The sequence below is a fragment of the Mobula hypostoma genome, chromosome 14 (assembly GCF_963921235.1).
Source record: "Mobula hypostoma chromosome 14, sMobHyp1.1, whole genome shotgun sequence".
Taxonomy (NCBI): Eukaryota; Metazoa; Chordata; class Chondrichthyes; order Myliobatiformes; family Myliobatidae; genus Mobula; species Mobula hypostoma.
The window spans coordinates 25620021-25646250 of NC_086110.1; the positions used below are offsets into that span (position 1 = coordinate 25620021).

The following is a 26230-nucleotide window of genomic DNA, read 5'->3' on the forward strand; positions in this document are numbered from 1 at the left end:
GAAAAATAAACATCTGTTTAATGACTCAACTGCAGTTACTTAGGTGAACCATTGAGTATTATGCAGCTTAAGGTCGTTTGTGGCTTTAATAATTTTGAACATACTGCTGATTCATATGCACATGCAATACAAAAACCACAAACACAATTTTTTAAGTGAAATCACATGTCTACATTGCTAAACAAAAGAGTAATAACTGCAACAGAATACTAGGACCATAAATGGAAGTTTTCAGTTCTTAAGATATGCTATCCTCAGCTAAATCTAAGCTGTAAAATTCTTGCATTACAGCCACAAAATTTACTTCTACTACAGGAAAGGGAACACCTTTTTGCCATGATTACAAAGGTAATATTTAACATTATGTAAGATAGCATGGTGTGGAAGAAGAATTGGTGCGAGGGGCAGGGTTATAGATTTATGGGTCTTTGGGATCTTTTCTGGGGAAGGCATGACCTGTACAGAAGGGATGGGTTACATCTGAACTTGAGGGGGACCAATATCCACGCAGACAGATTTGTTAAAGCTGTTGGGAAGAGTTTAAATTAGTTTGGCAGAGGGATGGGAACCAGCATGCTAGGGCAGAGTTTGGGGCATTTGATGAAAAAGTAGATGCATCATGTAGAGAGACAGTGGGGAAGGATAGAGAGTGGATAGGGCATTATTGTTATCAGTTGGATAGGTTGAAATGTGCTTATTCTAGTGCAAGAAGTATCAGAAACAAGGGTAATGGATCAATACATGGCAAGCCTAAGGGAAAGAATGGTTGCTGGATGATCTGGGGGTTTAGCTGTTTCAAAAGGGGCAGGAAGATCAGTTAAAAAGGGCGGGGGAGTGCCATTGCTAATCAGAGATAATGTCAAAGCTGCAGAAAGGGTGGACATTTTGGAAGGATCATCCACAGAATCAGTGTGGGTGTAAGTCAGAAACAGGAGGAGAGCAGTCAATCTATTGGGAGTATTCTATAGAAACACCAAGAGGAACAGAGACACTGAGGAACAGATCAGGATTTTCGAAAGGCGAACATGGGTTACTTCAACTTCTCAAATAATGATTTCCACCTTCTTAAAGCAAATGGCTTATTAGACAGGGCAGAATTTGCTAAGTGTGTCTCTGAAAGATTCCTGATACACGCGGGCAGGGCTACTGGAGGAGACACCACACTGATCTAGCACGAGGCGAGGAACCTGGTCTCAGTGAATGAGTATTTCAGACAGTGACAACAATTATCTTACCTTTACCATAGTTCTAAGCAGGGTTTGGAGCAGACAGTATGGAAATGTATTTAATCGGAGGAGGGCAAACTATGATGCTATTAGGCAGGAATTTGGGAACATAAATTCGAACAGATACACTCAGAGCAATACAGAACAGAAATGTGGGGGTTGTTTAGGGAGTACTTCCCTGCAGTTCTGGATAGGTTTCTCCCACTGAGGCAGGGGAAAGATGGTAGGGTGAAGGAACTATGGTTGACGACAGATGTGGAACATCTTGTCAATAAGAAGAAAGAAGCTTACTTAAGCTTTAGGAAGCAAGGATCAAACAAGCCTCGAGAGTTATAAAGTAGCCAAGAAGGAGCCTAAGAAGGGATTTAGGAGAGCTAGAAGAGAACATGAGAAGGCCTTGGCAAGTAGGATTATAGTAAACCCCAAATTACTCTACACATCTGTGAACAGGAGGATGACTAGTGTAAGGATAGTACTGATCAGGGATGAAAGAAGAAACATATATATTCCTGGAGTCAGAAGATGTAGAAGAGATCCTTAACAAATACTCTGCATCAATATTCACCAATGGGAGACAGTGATTGACAAATGTGAAGGCAACTTAGAACAGGCTGTAACATGTCAACATTAAGAAAGTGGACGTGCTGGAACTTTTAAAAAATGTTAGGATAGTTAAGTCCCTGGGGCCAGACAGAATAAACCCCAGGTTACTACAGGAAGTGAGGGAAGAAAGTGCTGTGCCTTTGGCGATTATCTTTGCAACCTCACTGGCCACTGAAATAGTACCAGAAGACTGGAAGGTGAGAAAAGGTATTCCTTTGCTCAAGAAAAGTAATAGGGATAACCCAGGGAATTATTGACCAGCGAGTCTTACATCAATGGTGGGCAAACAACTGGAGAGGATTCTTAGGGACAGGATGTACGAGCATTTGGAGAAGCATAGTTTGATTCTTTCTTCTGTCCTCTCCCATTAGAATCCCCCTTCTCCAGCCCTGTATCTCTTTCACCAATCAACTTCCCAGCTCTTTACTCTACCCACCTCCCCCCACCCAGTTTCACCTATCACCTCATATTTCCTCCTCCCCTCACCCTACCTTCTAACTCTGACTCCTCATCTGTTTCTCCCCAGTCCTGATGAAGGGTCTCAGCCCGAAACATCAACTACACTCTTTTCCACAGATGCTGCCTGGCCTGCTGAGTTCCTCTAGCATTTTGAATGTGTTGCTTGGATTTCCAGCATTTGCAGATTTTCTCGTTTCTGGTTAGGGACAGTCTGCCTGGCTTTGTGAGAGGTGCATTGTGCCTCCCAAGTCTGACTGACTTCTTTGAGGAAGTGACAAAATAAATCGATGAAGGCAGAGCAGTGGATGTGGTATGAATGAATTTTAGTAAGGCATTTGATAAGGCTTCCCACGGTTCGCACAAAAGCAAAGGCTTTCTTCTTTGGAGTGAAGGAGAGTAAGTGGCAACTTTAAAGAGGTGTACACAACGTAGAGGCACAGACAAAGTAAACAGCCCGCCTTCCTCCCAGGGCGGGAACGGATTAGAAGAATTTTTAAGGGAGGTGTGAGAGGTAGGTTTCTTTCCCCAGACAGAGAGTGGTGAGTGATGGAATGCACTGCCGGGGTGGTGGTAGAAGCAGGTATATTGGCAACGTTCAAGAGACACTTATGTAAGCATATGGATGAAAGTAAAATGAAGAGCAGTGTGGGAGAGAAGTGTAAAATTGATTCCGGAGTAGATTAAAAGGTTGGCACAGCATTTTGGGCCAAAGGGCTTGGACTGTGCTGTACTGTTCCATGCTCTAGATTAATTTACTGATTATATAGCACATGAGACTTTGGTTCCTTTCTCAACTAATAGTTGGTCCTTCAATGATCCACTGGAATACCAGCAAGGTATTCAGGCACCAGTGAGGATATGAATAAGATGATTTGGCAGATGAATGCATGGCTGGCAAGTGGTGCAGGGGCCAGGGTTTCAGAAATCTGAATCATCGGGATCTCTTCTCGTGAGGTATGACGTATGACGTGTACAGAAAGGACAGGTTACTCCTGAACTCGGGAGAGGGTGGAACCAACAGCCTTGCAGGGATGTTTGCTAGAGCTGTTGTGGAGGGTTTAAACCAAGTTGGCAGGAGGATGAGAACCAGAGTGATAGGGCTGAGGTTGTGTCAGCTGGTGTGCAAGTAGGGCAATGTGTAGTGAGGAAGGACAAGCAGATGAAAGAGCAAAACTGAAGTGTAACATGGGGACAAAACTGAAAAGGGTAATGAAAACAGGACTGAAAGTGTTATATTTGAATGCGCACAGTGTACAGAATAAGATAGATGATCTTGTCGCACAGTTAAAGATTGACAGGGATGACATTGTAGTCATTACTGAGCCGTGGCTGAAAAAAAGATAATAGTTAGGAGCTAAACACCCAAGGATACACACTGTATCTACAGGACAGGAAGGTAGGCAGAGAGGGTGGAGTAGCTCTGTAGGTAAAAAATGAAATCAAATCTTCAGAAAGAGGTGACATGGGATTGGAATATGGAGAATACTTAAAAGAGTTAAGAAACTGCAAGGGTAAAAAGACCCTGATAGTGTTATATATAGGCCTTTGAGCAGTAGCAAAGATAAGTGATACAAATTACGGGAGAGAGAAAGAGCATGTAAAAAGGGCAATGATATAAGAGTCATGGGAGATTTCAGTATGCAGATAGATTGGGAAAATTAGGTTGGTGTTAGATTCCAAGACAGGGAATTTATAGAATGCTTCCAAGATGGCTTTTTAGAGGAGCTTGTGACTGAGCCGTCTGGGGACATGCAATTCTGGATTGGGTGTTGTGTCATTATCCAGATTTGACTGGGAAGCTTAAGTTAAAGGAACCCTCAGGAGAGAGTGATCATAATGTGATAGAATTTGCCCTGCGGTGAGCGGGAGAAGATAAAGACAGATGTATTGGTATATCAGTGGAGTAAGGGAATTGCAGAGGCGTGAGAGAGGAGCTAGCCAAAACTGATTGGAAGGGGACACTAGCAGGGATGACAGCAAAACAGCAATGGCTGGAGTTTCTGGGAGCAATTCTGAAGGTGCAGGATAGAAACATAGAACATAAAAGAGTACAGCACAGTACAGGCCCTTCAGCCCACAAGGTTGTGCCGACCCTCAAACCTTGCCTCCCACATAACCCCCCACCTTAAATTCCTCCATATACCTGTCTAGTAGTCTCTTAAATTTCACTAGTGTATCTGCCTCCACCACTGACTCAGGCAGTGCATTCCAAGCACCAACCACTCTCTGAGTAACAACCCTTCCTCTAATATCCCCCTTGAACTTCCCACCCCTTACCTTAAAGCCATGTCCTCTTGTATTAAGCAGTGGTGCCCTGGGGAAGAGGCGCTGGCTGTCCACTCTATCTATTCCCCTTAATATCTGGTACATCTCTATCATGTCTTCTCTCATCCTCCTTCTCTCCAAAGAGTAAAGCCCTAGCTCCCTTAATCTCTGATCATAATGCATACTCTCTAAACCAGGCAGCATCCTGGTAAATCTCCTCTGTATCCTTTCCAATGCTTCCACATCCTTCCTATAGTGAGGCGACCCGATGATGAACTATTATAAAGGGAGAAAGACACAACAATAGCTGACAAGGAAAGGCAAGGGCAGCATAAAGGCAAAAGAGAGGGCATATAATATAGCAAAAATTGGTGGGAAGTTACAGGATTGGAAAGCTTTTAAAAACCAACAGGAGGCAACTAAAAAGTCATAAGGATGGAAAAGTTAAAATAAGCCAGCCAAAAATATAAAAGGGAACACCAAATCTTTTTATCACATATATAAAAAGTAAAAGAGGTGAGAGTAGATATCAGATCACCGGAAAATAATGTTGAAGCAGTAGTAATGGCTGACAAAGAAATGGTGGATGAACATAATGTATTTTGTGTCAGTCTTCACTATGGAAGTACTTGCAGCATGCCATAAATTCGAGTGTCAGGGCGCAGAAGTAAGTATAGTTACTATTACTAAGGAGAAGGTGATCTTTCAAGAATTACTAGATTCTGGAATGGTTCCAGAGGACAGCAAAATTGCAAATGTCACTCCACTCTTTAAGAAGGCAGGGAAGTGAAAGGAAGGAAATTATAGGCCAGTTAGTCTGACGTCAGTGGTTGGTAAGATATTGCAGTCCATTATTGAGGATAAAGTTTCAGGGTTCTTGGAGGCACATGATAAAATAGGCCAAAGTCTTGCCTGACAAATCTGTTGGAATCCGTTGAGGAAATAACAAGCTGGATAGACAGCGGATGTTGCTTACTTGGTTTCAGAAGGTTTTTGCCAAGACATCTCACATAAAGCTGCTTAACAAGATAAGTGCCCATGGTATTGCAGGAATAATACAAGCATGGAGAGACGATTAGCTGATTGGTAGGAGGCAAAGAGTGGAAATAAAGGGGGCTTATTCTGATTGGCCACTGATGACTAGTGCTATTCTGCAGGGGATGGTGTTGGGACTACTTCTTTTCACGTTATACGTCAATGATTTGGATGACGGAATTGATGACTTTGCGGTCAAATTTGTGGACATTACGAAGATAGGTGGAGGGCCAGGTAGTGTTGAGGAAGAAGAGAGTCTGAAGAAGCTCTTAAGACAGATTGGGAAAATGGGACAAGAAGTTGTCAATGGAATATAGTGTAGGGAAGTGTATGGTAATTCACTCTGGCAGAAGGAATAAAGATGTGGACTGTTTTCTAGATGGGGAGAACATCTTTCAAAAATCAGAGGTGCAGAGGTACTTGTGAGTCCTCATGCAGGATTACCTAAAGGTTAACTTGGGAGCTGAGTCAGTGATAAGGAAGGCAAATGCAATATTAGCATTCATTTTGAGAGTCCTGGAATATACTGTGAATGCAAGAATGTAATGCTGATGTCAGACCACATTGAACTGCAAATGGGGCAAATGGGAAAGTCCAACAAGAAATCTTGGAAGATGAATTCTGATTAACTTCTGTTTTCCTTTGGCTTAATCCTCAACCTCTCATCACCCTTTGATATAGTTGACCTCACCATCTTCCACTAACCCTCTGCTCATTTGGAATGCCTTCCCTCATTTGGGTCTACTCTTCTTATCCAACTGGAGTCATGGTATTACTGGTGAGTATTTCTCTTCCTACCTCCTATCTTCTGCTCATGTGCTTCCCAGTAAATCAGCCCAACTTAATTATCTTTCTTACTTTCACACTGACCCTTGTTGACATCATTCCAATTTACAGGGTAAGCTTCCACAGTACACAGACGAAATCCAACTGTACTCCCCATGACTTCACCCCTCTATGACCTTTATCCTCCTTTGTTACTCATTTGGAATCCTATCATGGAAGAACTGCAGTTTTCTTTAATTACCCACTGGAAAAGCTGAATCCATAGATCCCGTGCCTCCAACTCGAGCCACTATTATCCTTTCAATGTTTCTCCCTAGCTACTCTTAAATATTGAACCAGATTTTTTATACCTCACTGAGCCAGTTGATAAGCCGTAAAGCATTCGACGTCCTACTTGCTCCACCTCAAAGACCATTTATTTGTTCCAGAACATCACCTACCTCTGGCATAGCCCACCTGCTGCTGAAATTCTCATCTGCAATTGTCCAGTCCAGATTCAACAATTCCAACATTCTCTTGGCCAGGTTCACTTTCTCTTCCCATGGCTAACTTTAGTTCATTTAACATTCTGCTACTGTTCCCTACCGTTCACCATCTTATCAGCATTACTGACCAGTTCTTTAACTATTCCAATGTAAAACTTGCGTTCTTTTGTTTAGATGACAGAAGTGAGGCAATGAAGAGTGTCTCCTCTCTGTCTTTGTAAGCTCCCTCAGCCCATCAACCCCTGCCACAAGCATTTTGTTTTGCTGTTGTTTGGCTTTAGAGTATATTATTTCAACATTCAACCATATGTAGAAATAACTGCAGTTGCCTAATCCTTATGGCCTCAGATTCTTTCTAAACAATGTTCTCCCCATTTCATTTTCCACACATGTTGTAACAGCTACAGTAAAATTTTTTATTTGATTACCTCTCTCTTATCTCCTTTAGCTCATCATCCACTTTTGCCTGATTATATCTCTTTGGTGCACTAGATTAAAATGGAAAACTTACATTCATGAGGACAGAATCCATATTTTGAATCTGCATCAAAATTGTAGGTTGTGGAACACCAAGGGAATCCGTCACTACGGCCATCGGTCGTGCAGCTTTTGTATTCCTTCCCATTGAACAAAAATGGAAATCTGCAAAATGCACCTTCTGCGTTCCCAAACCTTGCTTTAATAACTGTAAAATACAAAGTACAGACTCATACAGCATTTACAGTCTACTTTGACTGATGTTCTATAGTAGTTATTCTAATTTATCAGTCATATTAGCTGGTACTAAATAAGTCATTTTATGGATAACAATATCAGCTGTGAAACCCATAGTTTAACAGACCATAAATGCATACAGATTCTTCCTTAATTTAAAAATGGAGCATAGCTGATAATCATAAAATAATCAAGTCTCAGAAGTGAGCAGCTGTACTCTTAAACTGATATAAGCACAATCTGCAGATGATCAAAAACCAGAGTGACACACACAGAATGCTGGAAGAACTCAGCAGGTGAGGCAGCATCTATGGAAAGGGTAAACAGTTGCTGTTTCAGGCCACAATCCACCTGACACATCATTACATTATTGCTTTCCACACATGCTTCTTGACCTGCTGTTCTTCCAGCATTGTGTGTGTGTCACTCTTAGACAATTAAGTGACAGTCAAAATTATTGGTGTAAATTAAATAACTTGCAAAATGTTGTCAAACAAAATTTCATATTCAATTACTAAATTAAGATCAAATTATACATGAATAATCAATGAGTAAACTGAATAGACCACAGATTAACCAATGAATACATACCTCGTCCTTCGCCCAGTGTCCACAATTCATCATCATCAAAGTGAGAATCTCCTCCAAGGCCCTTTGCTGGGGCAAATGCATGTGCCAGGAGACCATCCTTCCCATCAAATGGGTATCCATCACCGTGTTCTAGATAAGGTTAAAATTATACCGCAGGGTGAGATCCCACATTGATCATCTTTGGTTATAGATCTGTTTTAATTTTTGGTCACCCCAGAAATGCTCAACTGTGTTGTTATTATCACACTCTAAAAGTCAAATTACAGGATCCCTAAAGAGTTACATGGCATTTTTGTTTCTTTTCATGATTATTTTATAATATTAAAAGAATGTGTTCTTTTTGATATTGAACTCTCCTCAATACTGAAAATAAACTGATCAAGTTGACAACACCTCAGGTGCAGAATGATTTTGAAACATGCTTTAATGCACTGCAAACAAATTTGTTTAAGTTTGTTTTCAAATGTGAAGGCTTAACCAAGTGTTTACTGTATATAGTGGGTCAAAAGAACTGATAACCCCAAAGTCTCATTTTGTATGTATTTGTCAGACAAGTACCTCATTTGCCTATAATTCAGCATGAATAAGATGGTAATATGATGAAAACTCTTTGTTAAGAAGCAGGGATTCCGTCTTTGGAGATGTGCAAAACCTACAGAGGACATTTCAAAACTCTGGACAAGTACCATGTTTGTTAAATCCGCAAATTTCCCCAGTTGCACTGGTAAGAATAGGCAAAGCAGTGTCAGTGTCCTTACCCACTCCAACATCAAGGCACTGTAAATGCTTAAATGCTTTGGTGGGTGGGCCACATTATCCATTACCTAGCACCAGATTCCTGAAGCAAGTACTCTTCCTCTCATCACTGTCAAAATGTAGTCACAGTGTGCACCTCCACAAAATGCTTTGGAGTTACTTGTCCCTGAAGTATTCAAACATCAGCTCCCTAACCTCTACTATCTAAAACAGGGGTTCCCAACCTTTTTTATGCTATGGACCCCTAATGACTGTAGACCCCAGGTTGGGAACACCCGATTTAAAAAGAAATCAGCAGCTAATACATGGGAACATCAGCAAGAGCAGGCTCCCCTTCAAGTTATCCACCATCCCGCTTTGTAAACGGTACCACCACTTCTTCATTGTCTCTGTGACTAAATCTTGGAACTCCCTGTCAAAAGCAGTGTGAGACTAATGCCACCAGATGTACAGGAGTTTGAGACTGAAGCTTGGGGAGGGGCAATAAATGCTAGTCTTGCCAGTGATGCCCTCATCCACATCCTAAAATAAAAATAAGTAAGAGAAAACTTTTATTCTGAGGTCTATCACAGCCAAAGATTTCTACAAGGACCAAGAAAATGCTTCAAGTCTGCTATTTTAGATTAGATTTTTTTAGATTATGAGGACACTCAGTCCTTGTTTATTGTCATTCAGAAATGCATGCATGCATTAAGAAATGATACAATGTTCATCCAGAGTGATATCACAAAAAAAACAAGACAAACCAAAGACTAACACTGACAAGACCACATAATTATAACATATAGTTACAGCAGTGCAAAGCAATACCATAATTTGATAAAGAGCAGACTATGGGAACGGTAAAAAAAGTCTCAAAGTTCCGATCAACTCCTGATAGTCCCCGATAGCAGGCGGCAGAAGGGAGAAACTCTCTCTGCCATAAACCACCAGGTACTGACAACTGTGGATGCATTGGAAGCACCCAACCACAGCCGACTCTTGAGTCCGTCCGAAAACTTCGAGCCTCCGACCAGCCCTTCGACACCGAGCACCATCTCTGCCGAGCGCTTTGACCCCAGCCCCGGCCGCCGAACAACAAGCAAAGCCAAGGATTCGGGGCCTTCCAATCCGGAGATTCTGGATCACACAGTAACAGCGGCAGCGAAAAAGGCATTTCAGAAGTTTCTCCAGACGTTCTTCCATTCTCTCATGTCTGTCTCCATCAAATCAGGATTGTGCACGGCATCCTACTTGACAGATTACAGAATATCATTCACCGGAACGGCCGCGCGCGCTGAAAAAATTAACTTTGCTACTGACTGGCGGGAATTATTGTCCCATAGCCACTCAAAATGGAGGAGCGTTCAAGCAGATGAGTATCTTCAGTTTCAATGAAAGGAACGCGCAAAGTGTAAGGAGTGCAAAACATCTCAAATGTTGCAATATTAGTGTCAGGATTGTACTCAACTTCACCTTCGAAATGAAACTGGACAGACAGGAAGTGTCAGTGGTGGGAGCACTTTGGCAACAGAGATCACAATTGTGCAAGTTTCAAAGTCATTATGGAAAGGAATAAGTTTGGTCCTCACACTACCAAATCGGGAAAGGCTGATTTCAAAAACATAAGGACCTAGCGAAAGCAAGCTGGGAACAGATGCTTGCAGGTAAAATGACATCTGACAACACTCCACCTTTCAAGAGAGTTAATGGAGTTCAGAGCCAGCATATTCTGCTATGGGGAAAGGATAAGATTTAAGAAATGTTGATGACAAAGAACACCGAAGGTTTGATCCAGAGAAAAACAGCATTTGAAAGATAAAGTTAAATGGAATCAGTCCGAGTCTTGCGAGGATATAGAGAGTGTCGAAGACTTAAAGGATTTATGAGGGCAAAAAGAGAGCATGAAGTATCTTAAGCAGGTAGGATTGAGGACAATACAGAGACATTCTGTAGCAGGAGCAAGAGAGTTGCCAAGAAAAGAGTGGGTCTACAGAGGTAATCTGAGAGACTATAAAGGTAATCTGTGTGTGAAACCCATGGGTGTAAGCGCGGTTCTAAATGAATACGTTATCTATATTCACAAAGCAGTAGGAAATGGAAGATAATGAATTCAAAAAGTGATATGTTGATGGTGGTTCCTTAAGGTTGTTATAGCGAGGGTAGGTAGTGGTGATAAGCTCCCTTTACCTATTAAATGCACTCAATGGTATGCATCTCAAATCACCTCTGGCAACCAAGTCTAGCTCCTGGCCTTCACATGCAGCTTAGGTACTAAGCCTGTTGGAACTGTTTCCACTAACAGGACAAGGGGCAAAGAGAAGTTACTGGTGCCTTAAAACCAATCATTTTGAGCAGATGGGGCTTATCAGCTGTAGATAGCAGCTCATCTCGAAGGACAACTCTGATCTCAAACCTCTTCTGCCTTGCAACTATACCAATTCATGGGGAAGGCTTTGGGAGTCAACTCCAAGGAAAAGTCTGCAGCTAGAGTTCCTAAGGCAGTCCAACGTTAAGGTCAACACTGACTGGTAATTCCTACAATGCTACTGGGGTCAAACTGCATTGATCTCTGCCATTCCTTTACATTCATCGGCTGCATGGAGAGGGGGAGCATGCTGCATTGTGCAACACCTTTCTCTCTATATCAAAATGCCCTGCCTTGCATACCGGCTTGCGTATCATGTATACAGCTAGGACGCAATATATATGGTCAATCCCGACCAACAAAGGGTCTCATGCTGATAATCTGGAGCATGTCAGTAATAAGACAGTAGAAGTATTAGATGTCCTGGAACACATAAGGGTGGATAAGTTTCTTGAGCCAGATGAGATATATCCCAGGATGCTATGGGAATCAAGGGAGGAGACAGGTAAAGACCTACAGAGATTTTTGCATCTTCATTAGCCACAGGTGAAAGATCAGAAGATTGGAGGTAGCTAATATTGTTTCCTTATTTAAGCAGGACAGCAGATATAGGCCAGGTAACTACAGGTTGAGGAGCTTTCTGCCAGTGACAAGGAAGTTATCTGAGAAACTTTAAAGGGATTTTATTAGTATACTTTGAACAGAGAGTGTCAATATGGCTTTGTGAGAGGGAAAACCCGTCTCATTTATTTGATTGAGCTTTTTGAGGAAGTAATTAAGACTGAAGAAGGCAAGAGAGTACACATTATCCTCATGGATTTTAGTAAAATATTTGACAATATCCCACAAGGTAAGTAGGCCCAAAGGTCAAAGCACATGGATCCAAGGTAATCTGGCTGAGGATCCAGAGTTAACTAAGTGAAAGGAGACATCAGGCGATGGAGGAATTATATTTTTCCGATTGGAAGCCAGTGATAGCAGAGGTTGGTGCTGGGATCTTTGTTGCTTCTGATATATATTAGCCACATGGACGTGAATGTAGGGGATATGATTGGTAAGTTTGCAGATGACATGAAACTTGATGGTGCTTTAGATAGTGAGACAAGGTTTCTAAAGCTACAGCAGGATATAGATCTGATGCAGTGTGAGGTGGAAGATTGGCAAATGGATTTTAATCCTGACAGGTGCGAAGAAAAGCATTTTGAGAAATCAAATGGAAATAAGACATAGACAGTAAATGGTGGAGTGCTAAAAAGAATGTTGATGAACACTGGAAAGCTTGAGGATTCAAGGCCAAAGTTCCCTGAAAGTGACATCACAGGCAGATAAGATGACAATGTTTATGTCTTGTTTGCCTTCATAGATGGGGCATAGATTATAAAAGTTAGGATGTTACATTCCACCCTTAGAGTGTAAAAACCTTACACTCCTACAAAACCTACACTACAAAACTTACACAAACTCTTACACTACAAAACCTTAGAGTATTATATGCAGTTCTGGTCATATCGGAAGGATGTGATTGCTCAAGAGAGAGTCTGGTGAGATTCACCACAATATTGCTTGGACTGGAGGATTTTCGTTATTGGGAGAAATTGGACTTATTTCCCTGGAACAGAGGAAGCAGAGAGGGAACAAGGGCATACAAAAGTATAAAGGAAAGATAGTCAAAATCCTTTTTTTTTCCCCATCTGAGAAGTATGGCTTTAGTTGTTCTGAAGGAAAGTTCCTGTTGATAAGCACAGGTTGATTAGTATCCGGACCAAGCTGCCAGAGGAGCTGGTGGAGGCAGGTACAAACACTAAGCTTAAGAGGCAGTCAGACAGGCACTTGAATAGGCATGGTTAAGAATAATGCGGACAAGCGGCTTCGGTGTAAATGGCTAACAGTTCAACATGGATATGGTGATCCAAAAGTCCTGTTTCTATGCTGTTCCACTCCCTGCCTCTAAAATCAAGCATCACCTGTGCATAGCACAATAGAAGGAGTTAAACATCCCACTTTAATTTTTATCACCTACTTGCCTTTGGCCAGGCGAATTAACATCCCCTGCTGCACCTCTGCTTTATCTCAGACTATTTTTGTTAAGCATTATCTTTCAGATAAGATCATTGATTCAAAAGGCTGAAAATGTTCTAAAAGGAATGTTTTGCTAAGTTTAGTAAGATCAAACAAACAGAGAAATTAACTTCTACTTACCCTTCATCTATTGTCAGCTAATAGCAAAAAGAATTATTTTGTTTAATAGTTTTAGAGTCATACAGCTCTTCAGCCCACTGAATCTTTGCTGGTCATTAAGCATCATTTACATTAATCCAATCTCTCACTGTCTTATCAATGCCACCCCACTCTAATTCTCGTCCCTTGCCCCATAGGTTCTACTTATCACCTAGACACTGAGGGACAAGTCAATAAATAATTTTTTTAAATGTGGGTGGAAACAGGACAACCCAGAGAAACCCATGTAGTCACAGAAAGAACCTACACACTCTACAGACAGTACTGGAGGTTAGGACTGAAGTAGGCTGCTGATGCTGTAGGGTTGTGCTGCCATTATTGTTGAAGTACTTTCCTGAAAAGAAAAGTTTAAGTGACTATTTTAATAACACATCCAAAAAGAAATTTGTGTTATGACAACCACTAATACTAATGAAGATTACCAAGTAGTTTAGGATTCATACAACCAAACTAATTGAGCTATTTCTTAAAAATGTATTTTAGAGTTCATTAATTGTCTTCACAATTGGATGGAAATAAAAGGGTATAATATATTTTTTGATTTTACTTGTGTGAACTAAAGAGCACAAAATCCAAGGAGTTTTCCTTGCTCAACTTCCCAAGTAAGTTGTTAAGACTCAATGAGGCCAATTTTGGGAATTCCACAATTGCCTCCTTAAAGATGAAACTTCTATTTTTCTTGCAAAGAAATGGTGATAAGAGCATAGGGACCTTCTACATCGGTAATTTCTCCACCTGAGCATCGATTGGGACCTAGAAAGAGGTCAGTATACTTAGGCGATTCTCAGTAGCTTCCACCAATGGTTTCCAAATAACTTTGCTCCACCAAAGAAAACAAAATGATTAATAAAATAATTAATTCTTTTTATCATGAGGGTGAAGAAGAATTTAGTTGCAGCTGGCTTGCACTTTTGTTTCTCCTTCTAATGCAATCAGTGGGGCAATCTGTTGGTAGTGATACAACTGGTATGTACCAGCTGCCAGATCCTAAAGAGGTGTCCTCCTGTTCACAATGAAGTGAAAATCCCAATGATAAGAGTTGGTATCGAGCAGAAGGCTTAGAACCTGCCATTTCATCAAGATTACATAGAGAAACGCTGATTCAAATATTTGCTAAAAGAGAAGACTTGTACAAATACTTCCATTACAACTTTGTACAAATACTTCCATTACAACTTTTTCAATTTTAAGTAACTTAAAGAGGAAGCATCATTTAAAACTTCCTTTCAGATATCTGGATGTGACCTTTTCAATATCCATGTTGTGCATTAAAAACAGTTTTGGCTTATCACCCCTCTTTCAAGAGTTGTTTTGGTTACAATGAAAATAATGTTACCCCAGCGCCCAAAGTTGATCATGATGTCCGCGTCACCATCGTAAACCCTTGAAAATTTCAGTGGCGTGAAGTCACTCCACACCTGAAAAGCTCGAGCAAAAGCGTCATCAACTGTTTCTTCGTCCAGATCTTGAGTGTAGCCCAAAATCCTGACAGAAGAACCAAAAGGTGTTAAATTAGAATGAACTAATTGCTATGCAGAACAATGATAATCAAAACATTTCTACCAATCCTTATGATAATACATTTATCTCAACTAAATCTAAGTCTGTTTGGCATAATCAATGACACTAAAGGATAATTTTGTTCATGTTTACAAGATGGTGAATCAACCATTTGTTGGTTAGCATATTATCATGCATCTTTTTTGATTAGTATATTATCTATTAGATAATAAAATTTAGGAATATTCTAAAATTAAAAACTGATGTATTTTATTTTGCAGCCAGTTTGGAAAACATATAATTACAAAATAGATTCCAAGCATTTAAAAGCATCTTACAAGTCACGTTCGTTATTTAGACGTGTGTAAATAGACACCTGCCTGTAAGTTAGTCTATTATTTTCCCATTTTGGCTTCTGAGGGAACAAGTTGTAATTTGCTAAATCAGGAACTCCACATCGTGGCTTTTTCATCACATTTACTGTTTCGGAGTCCAATTTTCCAGTTTGAGGCAGTCCAAAAAACTTCTGCATTTTCTTCAGTGTGTCCGACAACACCACAAGGTCACACCTTTCTTTCGGACAGCCATAGAATTTATTCAAGTATATCTGATGCAAAAACACAAGTGAGTAAGTTTGACTGCATGCGTTTGCGTGGAAAATGAACGGTCATGGAGTAAAGTGGTCCAGCATTACTTGGAAAAGCTAAACATCTTTGACATTGTGCCACACGAGGCTGCTAAACAAGATAAGAGCCTATGGTATTACAGGAAAGATACTAACATGGATAGTTGATAGAGGAGACTGAGGTCCTTTAACATCTGCCGAACGATGCTGAGGATGTTCTATGAGTCCGTGGTGGCCAGTGCGATCATGTTTGCTGTTGTGTGCTGGGGCAGCAGACACCAACAGAATCAACAAACTCATTCGTAAGGCCAGTGATGTTGTGGGGATGCAACTGGACTCTCTCACGGTGGGGTCTGAAAAGAGGATGCTGTCTAAGTTGCATGCCATCTTGGTCAATGTCTCCCATCCACTACATAATGTACTGGTTGGGCACAGGAGTACATTCGGCCAGAGACTCATTCCGCCGAGATGCAACACAGAGCGTCATAGGAAGTCATTCCTGCCTGTGGCCATCAAACTTTACAACTCCTCCCTTGGAAGGTCAGACACCCTGAGCCAATAAGCTGGTCCTGGATTTATTTCATAATTTACTGACATAATTTACAAATTACTATTTAACTATTTATGGTTCTATTACTATTTATTATTTATGGTGCAACTGTAATGAAAACCAATTTCCCCCGGGATCAATAAAGTATGACTATGACTATGACTATGACTAGAAGATTGGCTGACTGGCAGGAGGCAAAGAGGGGGAGTAATAGGGGTCTTTTCTGGTTGGCTGCTGATGACTACAGGTGTTCCAAAGGGGTTGTTATTTGGACCACTTATTTTATATGTGAATGATCTGGATAACAGAATTGATGGCTTTGTGGCCAAGTTTGCAGATGATATGAAGATAAGTGAAGATAGAAGCTGCAGTGTTGAGGAAGCAGAGAGCATGCAGGACTTGGTCAGATTAGGAGAATGGGCTCAGAAGTGGCAGATGGAATACAGTGTAGGGACGTGTATGGGCAAGAAGTTGGGTAGAAAGAATCAAGGCGTAAGCTGCTTTTTAAGTGGGGAGGAAATTCAGAAATCAGAGGTGCAACAGGACGTGGGAGACCTTGTGCAGGATGCCATAAATGTTAACTTGCAGTTTAAATCAGTAGTAAGGAAGCCAAATGCAATGTTAACATTTATTTTGAGAGAACAGAATTTAAAAGGATGTAATGCAGAGAATTTTAAGCCATTGGTCAGACTGCACTTGGAAAAAGGTGAGCAGTGTTGGGCCCCTTATCTAAGAAAGATGTGTTGACATTGGACAGGGTCCAGAGGAAGTTCATGAGAATGATTCTGGAAATGGAAGGGTTAACATATGAAGATCATTTGATAGCTCAGGGACTGTACTTGCTGGAGTTTAGTATGAGAAGGAACCTCACTGAAACCTATCAAATATTTAGAAACATAGATAAAACAGACTGGAGAGGATGCTTCCTATAGAAGGGGAGTCTAGGACCAGAGGACACAGCCTCAGAATACAAGGATGTCCCTTGGGAACGCAGATGAGGAGGAATTTCTTTAGCCAGAGGGTAGTGGATCTGTGGAATCCATTGGCAGAGGCAGCTTTAGAGGCCAAGTCATTGGGTATACTTAAAGCAGAGGTTAACAGGTTCTTGATTAGTAAGTGTATCAAAGGTTACAGGGAGAAGGCAGGGGAATGGTGTTGGGAGGGATAATAACTGAGACTTGATGGAATGGCAGAGCAGACTCAATGTGCCAAATGGCCTAATTCTGCTCCTGTGGTCTTACACGGAGTCAACCATGGGCAATATTTACAAGCAATGAAACCATTCAGTGTCTTCCAAAGTATGGAATTAACTATTTTAGCTGGGCTTACAATTTACAGAGTAGGTCACCAGATTTGGGATTGAGGGGAAAGGGGAGAGAAAGCCTTCATAACTCAGGCTGATTTGGAATCAATATTTTAACATTCTTCAAAAGTGATTCAAAATTTATGGTTAATTAGGCAATTGAAAGTCTGAAAGCGTCCTTCCATCTGCACAAATAATACGCACACTGCACATTCAATGGTACATCAACTGGCGATTTGCCATCAGTCCTCACAATAAAAACTAACATTCTTGATCTTGAAAGATGCCAGTTTATTTGAGGTAAAAGGTTGACATTCAAAACACATTGATATGGGGGTAATTTTTCTTTGATAATTTGAAATATATGTAATGGACACACAAAACTAATTATACTATAACATTTGCTCTGCAAAGAAAATATTTCTAAATTACAGTCAATTTTGAAAGGAAATGTTTAAAAATATGCTTTACATAAATAGTTCCGATTATCTTTTCCCTCCTTGAGATGGCCCTGATTGTTGAAACGAACAGATGTTATCAAGGCCATATTATGCTTTCACTTAAGAGACTTTGAACCAAAATAATTCCTGAGCATACCAGATTTTTTTTACTTCGCTTTGGCAGCTCGTGGAAGCAATCGAAAACATCAGCCCAGCAAACTTTAAACGCCATTTGCAAGGCAACAGTGATAAAAAGTTTAACAACTCCCCAACTTACAGTGGCTATTTCCTGGTCTGTTTTCGTGCTGTTATCACCTGGAAACTTCACTATGCCTGTCGGCGCCGCTACAGCCTGCCGGACCCCGATGGTGCAGAGCAAAGTTACTTCTAAAACTAAACGGCAAAAATTGTTGGTTGCTTTGATAGTCATTTTCTTCCAATGAGAGGACAATTACTTAAAGTCGAAAAGTAAATATCACAGCTCTGAGATCCTTCACTGCAGAAAGGCAATGCTACTTTTAACTCAAGATTGCCATCATAAGATTCAGGGACAGGACAACTATGTACGGTCGTTACTCGCTCCTGTCGAGTCAAATACTTTGTACTTACAGATGCGCAGACGCGATCAATCTGCTGGGCAGAGAACTGGCGGAAGTAGAAAAAAACCCACCGAAGGAAATACAATTTCTGGCATTTGGAGTCTTGTTTTCCCTAGATCTTCTGGAAATTTGAAATGCACACATCTGCCAGATGAGAGCACTTCTGTCAGTACTTAAAATGTCTTCTAAACAGCCGAATTTCCATTACATGTTCAGAAAATATGGAAATAAAAGCGATGAAGCTATTAATCTGCTTTTGATTTTCTTTTTCCATTCCAAATAGGTGTTTTCTAGCTTCCCAGGGACAACTGGTTTATATCTCACAATTACATGCACTATCTTAACTTGTTGACAATGAAAAAAGGAGGATTTTTAAACCATGATTGCAAAAACAATCTGTCGAATACAATAATGAGTAGAAAATAAACAACAATTTTTAAGTCATATGTCGACAATGTTGGATAGTTTTCAATGTCATTGGTAGAAACTTAAGCAAATCAGAGAATATTACAATACAGAAAAACACTCTAAAACAATTTGGAAGTTCAAAATAAATTCTAAAATAAATCTTAAATGCAAGAAAGATTTACAATTTTAAACTTAGCAGGTTGTGCGCTAAACTTGTTAGGTGAGTGTAACAGACACAACGCTGGAGATGCCATAAGACTATGAGACCAACGAGTAGAATAAGGCTATTCGGCCCATCGAGTCTGCTCTGCCATTCCATCATGGCTGATTTGTTATCCCTCTCAACCCTATTCTCCCACCTTCCCCTAGTAACCTCTGATGCCCCAATTAATCAAGAACCTATCAAACTTTGCCTTAAATATACCCACTGACTTGGCCTGCACACTGTCTGTGGCAAAGAATTCCACAGATTCTCCACCATCTGGCTGTAGAAATGTTGCCTCATCTTTGTTCTAAATTGACATTCCACAACTTTGAGGCTGTACGCTTTGGTCCTGGATTCCCCCACTACAGGAAACATCCGTTCCACATCCACTTGCTAGGTCTGGGTAGAGAGCTAGCGATATTCGAAAGATTTCAAGGAGATTGCTCCCTCATTCTTCTAAACTCCAGTGAGTACAGGTCCAGAGCTGCTAATACTACTCATATATTAACCTTTTCATTCCTGGGATCATTCTTGTGAACCTCCTCAGGACTCTCTCCAATGCCAGCATATCCTTTCTTAGATAAGGGGTCAAAAATTGCTTACAATACAATAAGGAGTCAAGTGTGGTCTGACCAGTGCTTTATAAAACCTCAGCATTACATCTTTGCTTTTGTATTCTAGTCCTCTTGAAATGAATGCTAACATTGCATATGCCTTCCTTACCACCAAATCAACCTGGAAGTTAACCTTTGGAGAATCCTGCAGAAGGACCCCAAAGTCTGTATCTCTGAGTTTTGAATATCCTCACCATTTACAAAATAGTCCATGCCATTATTCCTTCTGCTAATGTGAATGACCATCCACTTCCCTGCATTATATTCCATTTGCCACTTCACCCAATCCCCCCAATCTGTTTTAGTCCTTCTGCAGAAACCTTGCTTCCTTAAGACTACCGGCCCTTCCACCTATCTTCGTATCATTCACAAATTTGGCCACAATGCCATCACTTCCTTCATTCATATCATCGGCAGGCAATGAGAAAAGAAGTGGTCCCAATACCAAGCCCTTTGGAACACCACGAGTCTGGCAGCCAACCAGAAAAGGCCCCGTTTATTCCCATTCTTTGTCTGCTGCCAGTCAGCCAATCTTTTATCCATTCTAGTACCTTTCCCATAATACTATGGGCTCCTATTTCGTTGAGGAACCTCATGAGCAGCAGTTTATTAAAGGCCTTCAGAAAATCCAAATAAACAACATCCACTAACTCTCCTTCACAGTGCCTATAAAAATGTATTCACCCCTTAGAAGTTTTCATGTTTTATTGTTTTACAACATTGAATCACAGTGGATTTAACTTAGCTTATTTGACGCTTCAACAGATAAAGACTTTTTCGTGTCAAGAGGAAAACAGCTCTCTACCAAGAGATCTAAATTAATTACAAATATAAAATACAAAACAATTGATTGCATAAGTATTCACTCCCTTTAATATGACACACCAAATCAACACTGGTGCATCCAATTGGTTTTAGAAGTCACATAATTAGTTAAATGGAGATCACTGGTGTACAGTCAAGGTGTTTCAAATGATTGTAATAAAAATACACCTGTATTTGGAAGGTCCAACTGTTAGTGAGTCAGTATCCTGGCAAAAACTGCACCATAAAGACAAAACTACACTCCAAGCAACTTCATGAAAAGGTTATTCAAAAGCACAAGACAGGAGATGGATACAAGAAAATGTCCAAGTCACTGAATATCCTTGGAGTACAGTTAATCCAATTATAAAGAAATGGAAAGAACATGACACAGTTGTAAAACTGTCTAGAGCAGGCCGTCCCCACTGAGTGACCAAGCAAGAAGGGGACTAGTGAGGGAGGCCACAAAAGACCTATGACAACTCTGGAGGAGTTACAAGTTTCAGTGGCTGAGATAGGAGAGACTGTGCATACAACAACTGTTGCCCGGGTGCTTCAGCAGTCACAGCTTTATAGGAGAGTGGCCAAGAGAAAGCCACTGTTGAAAAAAACCCACATGACATCTTAACTAGAGTTTGCCAGAAGGCATGTGAGAGACTCTGAAGTCCGCTGGAAGAACGTTCTATGGTCTGATAAAACCAAAATTAAGCTTTTTGTCTATCAGACTAAACACTATGTTTGGCACAAGCCAAACACTGCACATCATCAAAAGGGGATTTAGATAGGCACAGAAGTGTTAATTATTTGCAGGGCAGAAAGGAAAGGGGATTGTTCTGCTTAAAATTTGGGCAAATGAACACCACAGTAATGTAATGATTTGCTAATTTAGTCATTGTTAAAGAATACTTTCACTAAATTTGTTCAGATGCCAAACTATCACATCTCATGCATGGATTGCACAGCACATTCATTGCCTTGTATTGACACCCTTCCCCTACTCCTCCTATTTAAGCAATTTAATTAATCCCACTGGTCTATGTTGTTCTGTAGTAATCCCCACCCTCCACCCTTCATTATTTAACATGTCGCAGTTGAATCGGCTTCCCATGCAGTGCTCCCTAGTGTGCCTTATTTTTTCTATAACCTTTTATGATCTCTGTTTAAATATCCTACAGGTTAAGAAAATGTCCTTAATTTATGGAAACTGTGACGATTTTGAACACTACTGTCGAATCCCTTTTTGATTTACTCCTCACATTGCACAAGAAAGTTTGATTATTTTGTTTTTTTTAAATATAGTGAATTTATTCTATTTCCTGTCATCCCACCCCTGCCAACCTTGGGGTACTTTCAAGTAGACTGTGTTTATTGGTGATAATATGTTTGTTAAATGTTGCTGGTCAAACTGGAGAGAAACCTCTGGAATCTGCAGATGTGCAGTTACAATGGAAATTAAGGACATTTCAGAAAGAGATGCTCCTTCAATGCCATAATCCTTTGCCAACAGATTTAGCCCTTAAACAACTGCACCAGCTTGAAATTGATTTTCTACAGTACTTCTGTAAAGAGAGGTTGAATCTCTTAGGGCCAAGGCATTCAGGAGTTAAGTGATTTATTTATTGATTTGTTAAGTGGCAATCAGCTGTCAAAACCCCCCAAAATACCCCCCACAGGGTATTTCTTCTGCAGAAAATTAGCATTGCTCTTTGAATAAAATAAATCTGCTTATTTTACCTCCTTCTCTTAATTAAAATTCCACTTTGGTTTATTTTGTTCCTGCAAATAATTTACATGTAATTGCTGTTTAATGTGGCAGACACAGAATGTAGGGGAAACTCTTCATGCTTCCAGGTTTGAGAATGACTCACCCAGACAGGCAGAAACCATGGCAGTGCCCTCTATCCTATTTGACTACTGACCACTTTATAGAGCTAGTAAGGACAGCATCCAGGTCAGACAGAAAACTGGTGGCAGCCCATTGCCAATAATTGTCACCCACAAATGTACACAGACAGTTTATTAGGGGGTTATTCATGAGATAGGTTTGTGGACACAGGGTTATTAGTGTCGATAACTGAGTTATGACTGGAGAGGCAATTTGGATTACCAGTGCAGGGGGTGAAACAATTGAGAGCTTAGAGAATTGAGCCTCGGGTGCTGGAGATTGGGGAGTGCAAATTTCTCAATGGCAAGGCAGACCAAGAAAGAGAAGAGATCGGACACAGCATCAGAATGCAGCCACCCCGACCTGAATGGGGAGTGAACATGAGCAGGGTCCATTCAGCGGTTAGGTCAAAGATCAAAAGGTCGATTCGCGAGGGGGTGCCACTGGGGCGAGGTTCTTGTAGCCATTCAAATAGAGACCACCCCAAACCCTCCTGTACATTGATCAAAGGGACTGAGAGACTTGTCAGATTACTGTAACAATCTTCCATTATGGCATGGAGTATGAAATGTTGCCTGTGAACAGAAAACAAAGATACCTTGCTGCCCCTGCACTCAGAGTAACTACTGATAGCCACTACTGAGTTTCAGCTCTCAGCTACTGAAGGGACAAAAATAACGACTTGATTAAACTGCTATGGGCCAATGGGGAAGGAGGAAATCTTGAGGTCTGAAAATGATGTCAAGTCTAGTTCATCAGAACTGAAAAAGCGTGTGTGAGCGAGGAGGCCTACAAACCTGACTCAGTTACACCAGTTCTGTCTGGAGGAATGGAACAAAATTCCAGCAACTTACTGTGAGAAGCTTGTGGAAGCCTATCCAAAACACTTGACCCAAGTTAAACAATTTAAAGGCAATGCTACCAAATACTAACAGTGTATGTAAACTTCTGGCCTACTGGGAAAGTGATGAAAGAAATAAAAGCTGAAATAAATTATTCTCTCTACTATTATTCTGCCATTTCACATTCTTAAAATGAAGTAGTGATCCCAACTGACCTAAGACAGGGAATGTTTTCTAGGATTAAATGTCAGGAATTGTGAAAAACTGAGTTTAAATGTATTTGGCTAAGGTATATGTAAACTTCTGACTTCATCTGTCGATGCCCTGAAGTGCAGTTTGACAGCAGAGTTTCCAGTGGGGACAGAGAAACTGGGTAAAAATATTTGAATAGAGCAGCTTGGTCAATTAATTGGCCACTTTAAATTGCCTCTATTGTGTAGCTGAGTGACAGAATCAGAGGAGAGGTGACGAGAATGTGGGAGGATTAAATGGGATCTTTGTAAATGTTTACTTGATAGTTAGTGGGCTGAAGTCCTGCTTGTGTGCTGTGTGACTCTATAACCATATGCAAAGATATATATCTTTCTAAATGGCCCTAGCTATTATTTACAACTAACATTTTTAACGCCTGAATAATAGTGACAATTTTTGAGGACCTTTTAAACCTTAGGCTGCGCTAATTGCAGCAGCTTTGCCACTTCAAATTCTTATGCACAAGGTTTGAAATACCCATCAGAAAGTTAATGACCTGATACCTTATGATATTTTGTTAAAGAAAATGCTTTGCTGCCAATCTCCAGATGTCAATGAATATATAAACAAAAGATGGTTAGGGTTTGTATGACAAGCCTCTGCAATTATTGTTTTGCCAACTATGGTACATACTGTAACTTAAGTGCCACAATAACCCCCTTTTTTTGAAAAGCAGCACCAGATGTGATTGCGATTAGCTCCCTGAAGGGGTAAAATATTTATGCTTGCTATTCTTCAAATTGTCAATCTTGCTAGTCTGTGAATGGGCTGAGAAAGAGGAAACATCGTGTTGCTTTTAAAGGTGAAAAATAATTTTTAAAATTTGAATTAATTCAACCAGTCTTCTGAAACATCTGAACATTGTGTGTTGTGTAAAACTGACAAAAAAAACAGACCTACCTTAACTCTTCAATTGAAGGTGAGGTAGAAAGAGGGGGTAAATATTTATAAAACAAAAGCATCTTGTTTCTTGCGTTGGGTTTCACGAACAGCTACAACACACGAATGATGGAAGTAAGTGAAAACAGCAACTAATACTCTTGCATATATTGAAGGCCCTTGTCTCCTGCACTCTTCCCACATTGACTTGTGGACTTCAGCTAACAATGTTGCATGGGGGGGGGACATCTATCCTCAGTCACTTGTTCTTAGTGTCTTATTTGTATCTGCTGTCTGTTCTATTCTGTTTCCATAAATCATTTGTTTAATGGAGAAAAATACCCCTTCTGAGTGAAGAGTCACACCTGGTTGATGAAAGGAGGCAAGGGAGCTCAAAATCAGGTTTCTTATCACTGAGATGAGAAAATCTGCAGATTCCAGAAGTCCAAAGCAACGCACACAAAATGCAGGACCAGATGACGGGTTTTGGCCTGAAACGTCGACTGTTTGCTCTTTTATATAGATGCTGCCTGGCCTGCTGATTCGCTCCAGCATTTTGTGTGACATCTATCGTGAAATGCATTGTTTTGCCAAAAGCAATACAGTGCAAGACATAAAGATTACTCTAAGTTTTAAAAAATAAATTGTGCAAAAGAGAAATAACAAGGCAGTATTCATGGACCATTCCAAACTCTGATGGGGGAAGAGGAAGAAGCTGATCCAAAGACATTTTGTGTGGGTCTTCACGGTCCTGTACCTCCACCTCTAGGGGAGTATTGAGGAAAGGGCATGTCCTGGGTAGTAAAGAGCCTTAATGATGGATGCCACCTTCTTGAAGCACTACCTTCTGAACGTGTCCTGGATGGTGGATAGGGTAAAGGCTGATAACTCACCTTATGATGACATCCAGGGCATCATCATATAAGCCAGCCATAGACTGGCTTGATGTGGATGGCTGCCAAATGGACTCAAGCGATGTCAGGTCGGATCTACTAGGAGATCTGCAAGTTAGTACAAATTTTCCTCGTGATGGTGATCAGGGATTTGGTTATCCATGTTGAGAATGCCAGGCACAAGATTGCAATGGATATAGACATTAGACTGCAGATACTGAAATCTGTCGCAAAAGGAACATCCGCTGGAGGAACTCACAGTTCGAACAGCATCCATGATGAGAAAGGAAGTGCCAGCTATCAGACAGAAAGTCTTTACTCGAATGTGCAGTGTCTTGAGCCAAAAAAATCAACAGTTCCTCCCCACCCCCACACAAACACAGATTTTCCTTGATCCACTGTGCTCTTCCAGCTGTTTACTTTTTAACTGCTAAGGATATGGTGTATACTTCAAAAAACACAAGGCTACACTTTCTATGTTGTCTGAAGTCTCCACCCTTTCTACCCCTTGGTTATACTGATGCAGCCTGAGAATTTATTTTGTGTAAGAAGATATAGTTTATTTGATGTCAGAATCAAGTTTATTATCATAGAACCATAGAACACTACAGTACAGAAAACAGGCTATTCAGCCCTTCTAGTCTGTGCCGAAACTTTATTCCACTAGTCCCATTGACCTGCACCCAGTCCATAACCCTCCAGACCTCTCCCATCCATGTATCTATCCAATTTATTCTTAAAACTTAAAGAGTGAGCCCACATTTACCACGTCAGATGGCAGCTCATTCCACACTCCTACCACTCTCTGAGTGACGAAGTTCCTCCTAATGTTCCCCCTAAACCTTTCCCCTATCACCCTAAAGCCATGTCCTCTCGTATTTATCTCTCCTAATCTAAGTGGAAGGAGCCTACTCACATTTACTCTG

General features: G+C 40.7%; 1 protein-coding gene across 1 annotated transcript in view; it reads right to left on the reverse strand.

Annotated features, from left to right (window-relative positions):
• Positions 1-18549, reverse strand: part of mmp2 (matrix metallopeptidase 2) — a 37240-nt gene extending 18691 nt beyond the window's left edge. Inside the window, exons 1-5 of the mRNA XM_063066840.1 lie at positions 18201-18549; positions 15386-15612; positions 14842-14990; positions 8165-8293; positions 7371-7544 (exon numbers count right to left, since the gene is read on the reverse strand). Of these exons, the coding sequence (XP_062922910.1) occupies positions 7371-7544; positions 8165-8293; positions 14842-14990; positions 15386-15612; positions 18201-18353 (832 nt within the window). The 5' untranslated portion in view covers positions 18354-18549. The remainder of the gene's footprint in view (positions 1-7370; positions 7545-8164; positions 8294-14841; positions 14991-15385; positions 15613-18200) is intronic.
• Positions 18550-26230: the final 7681 nt, after the last annotated feature.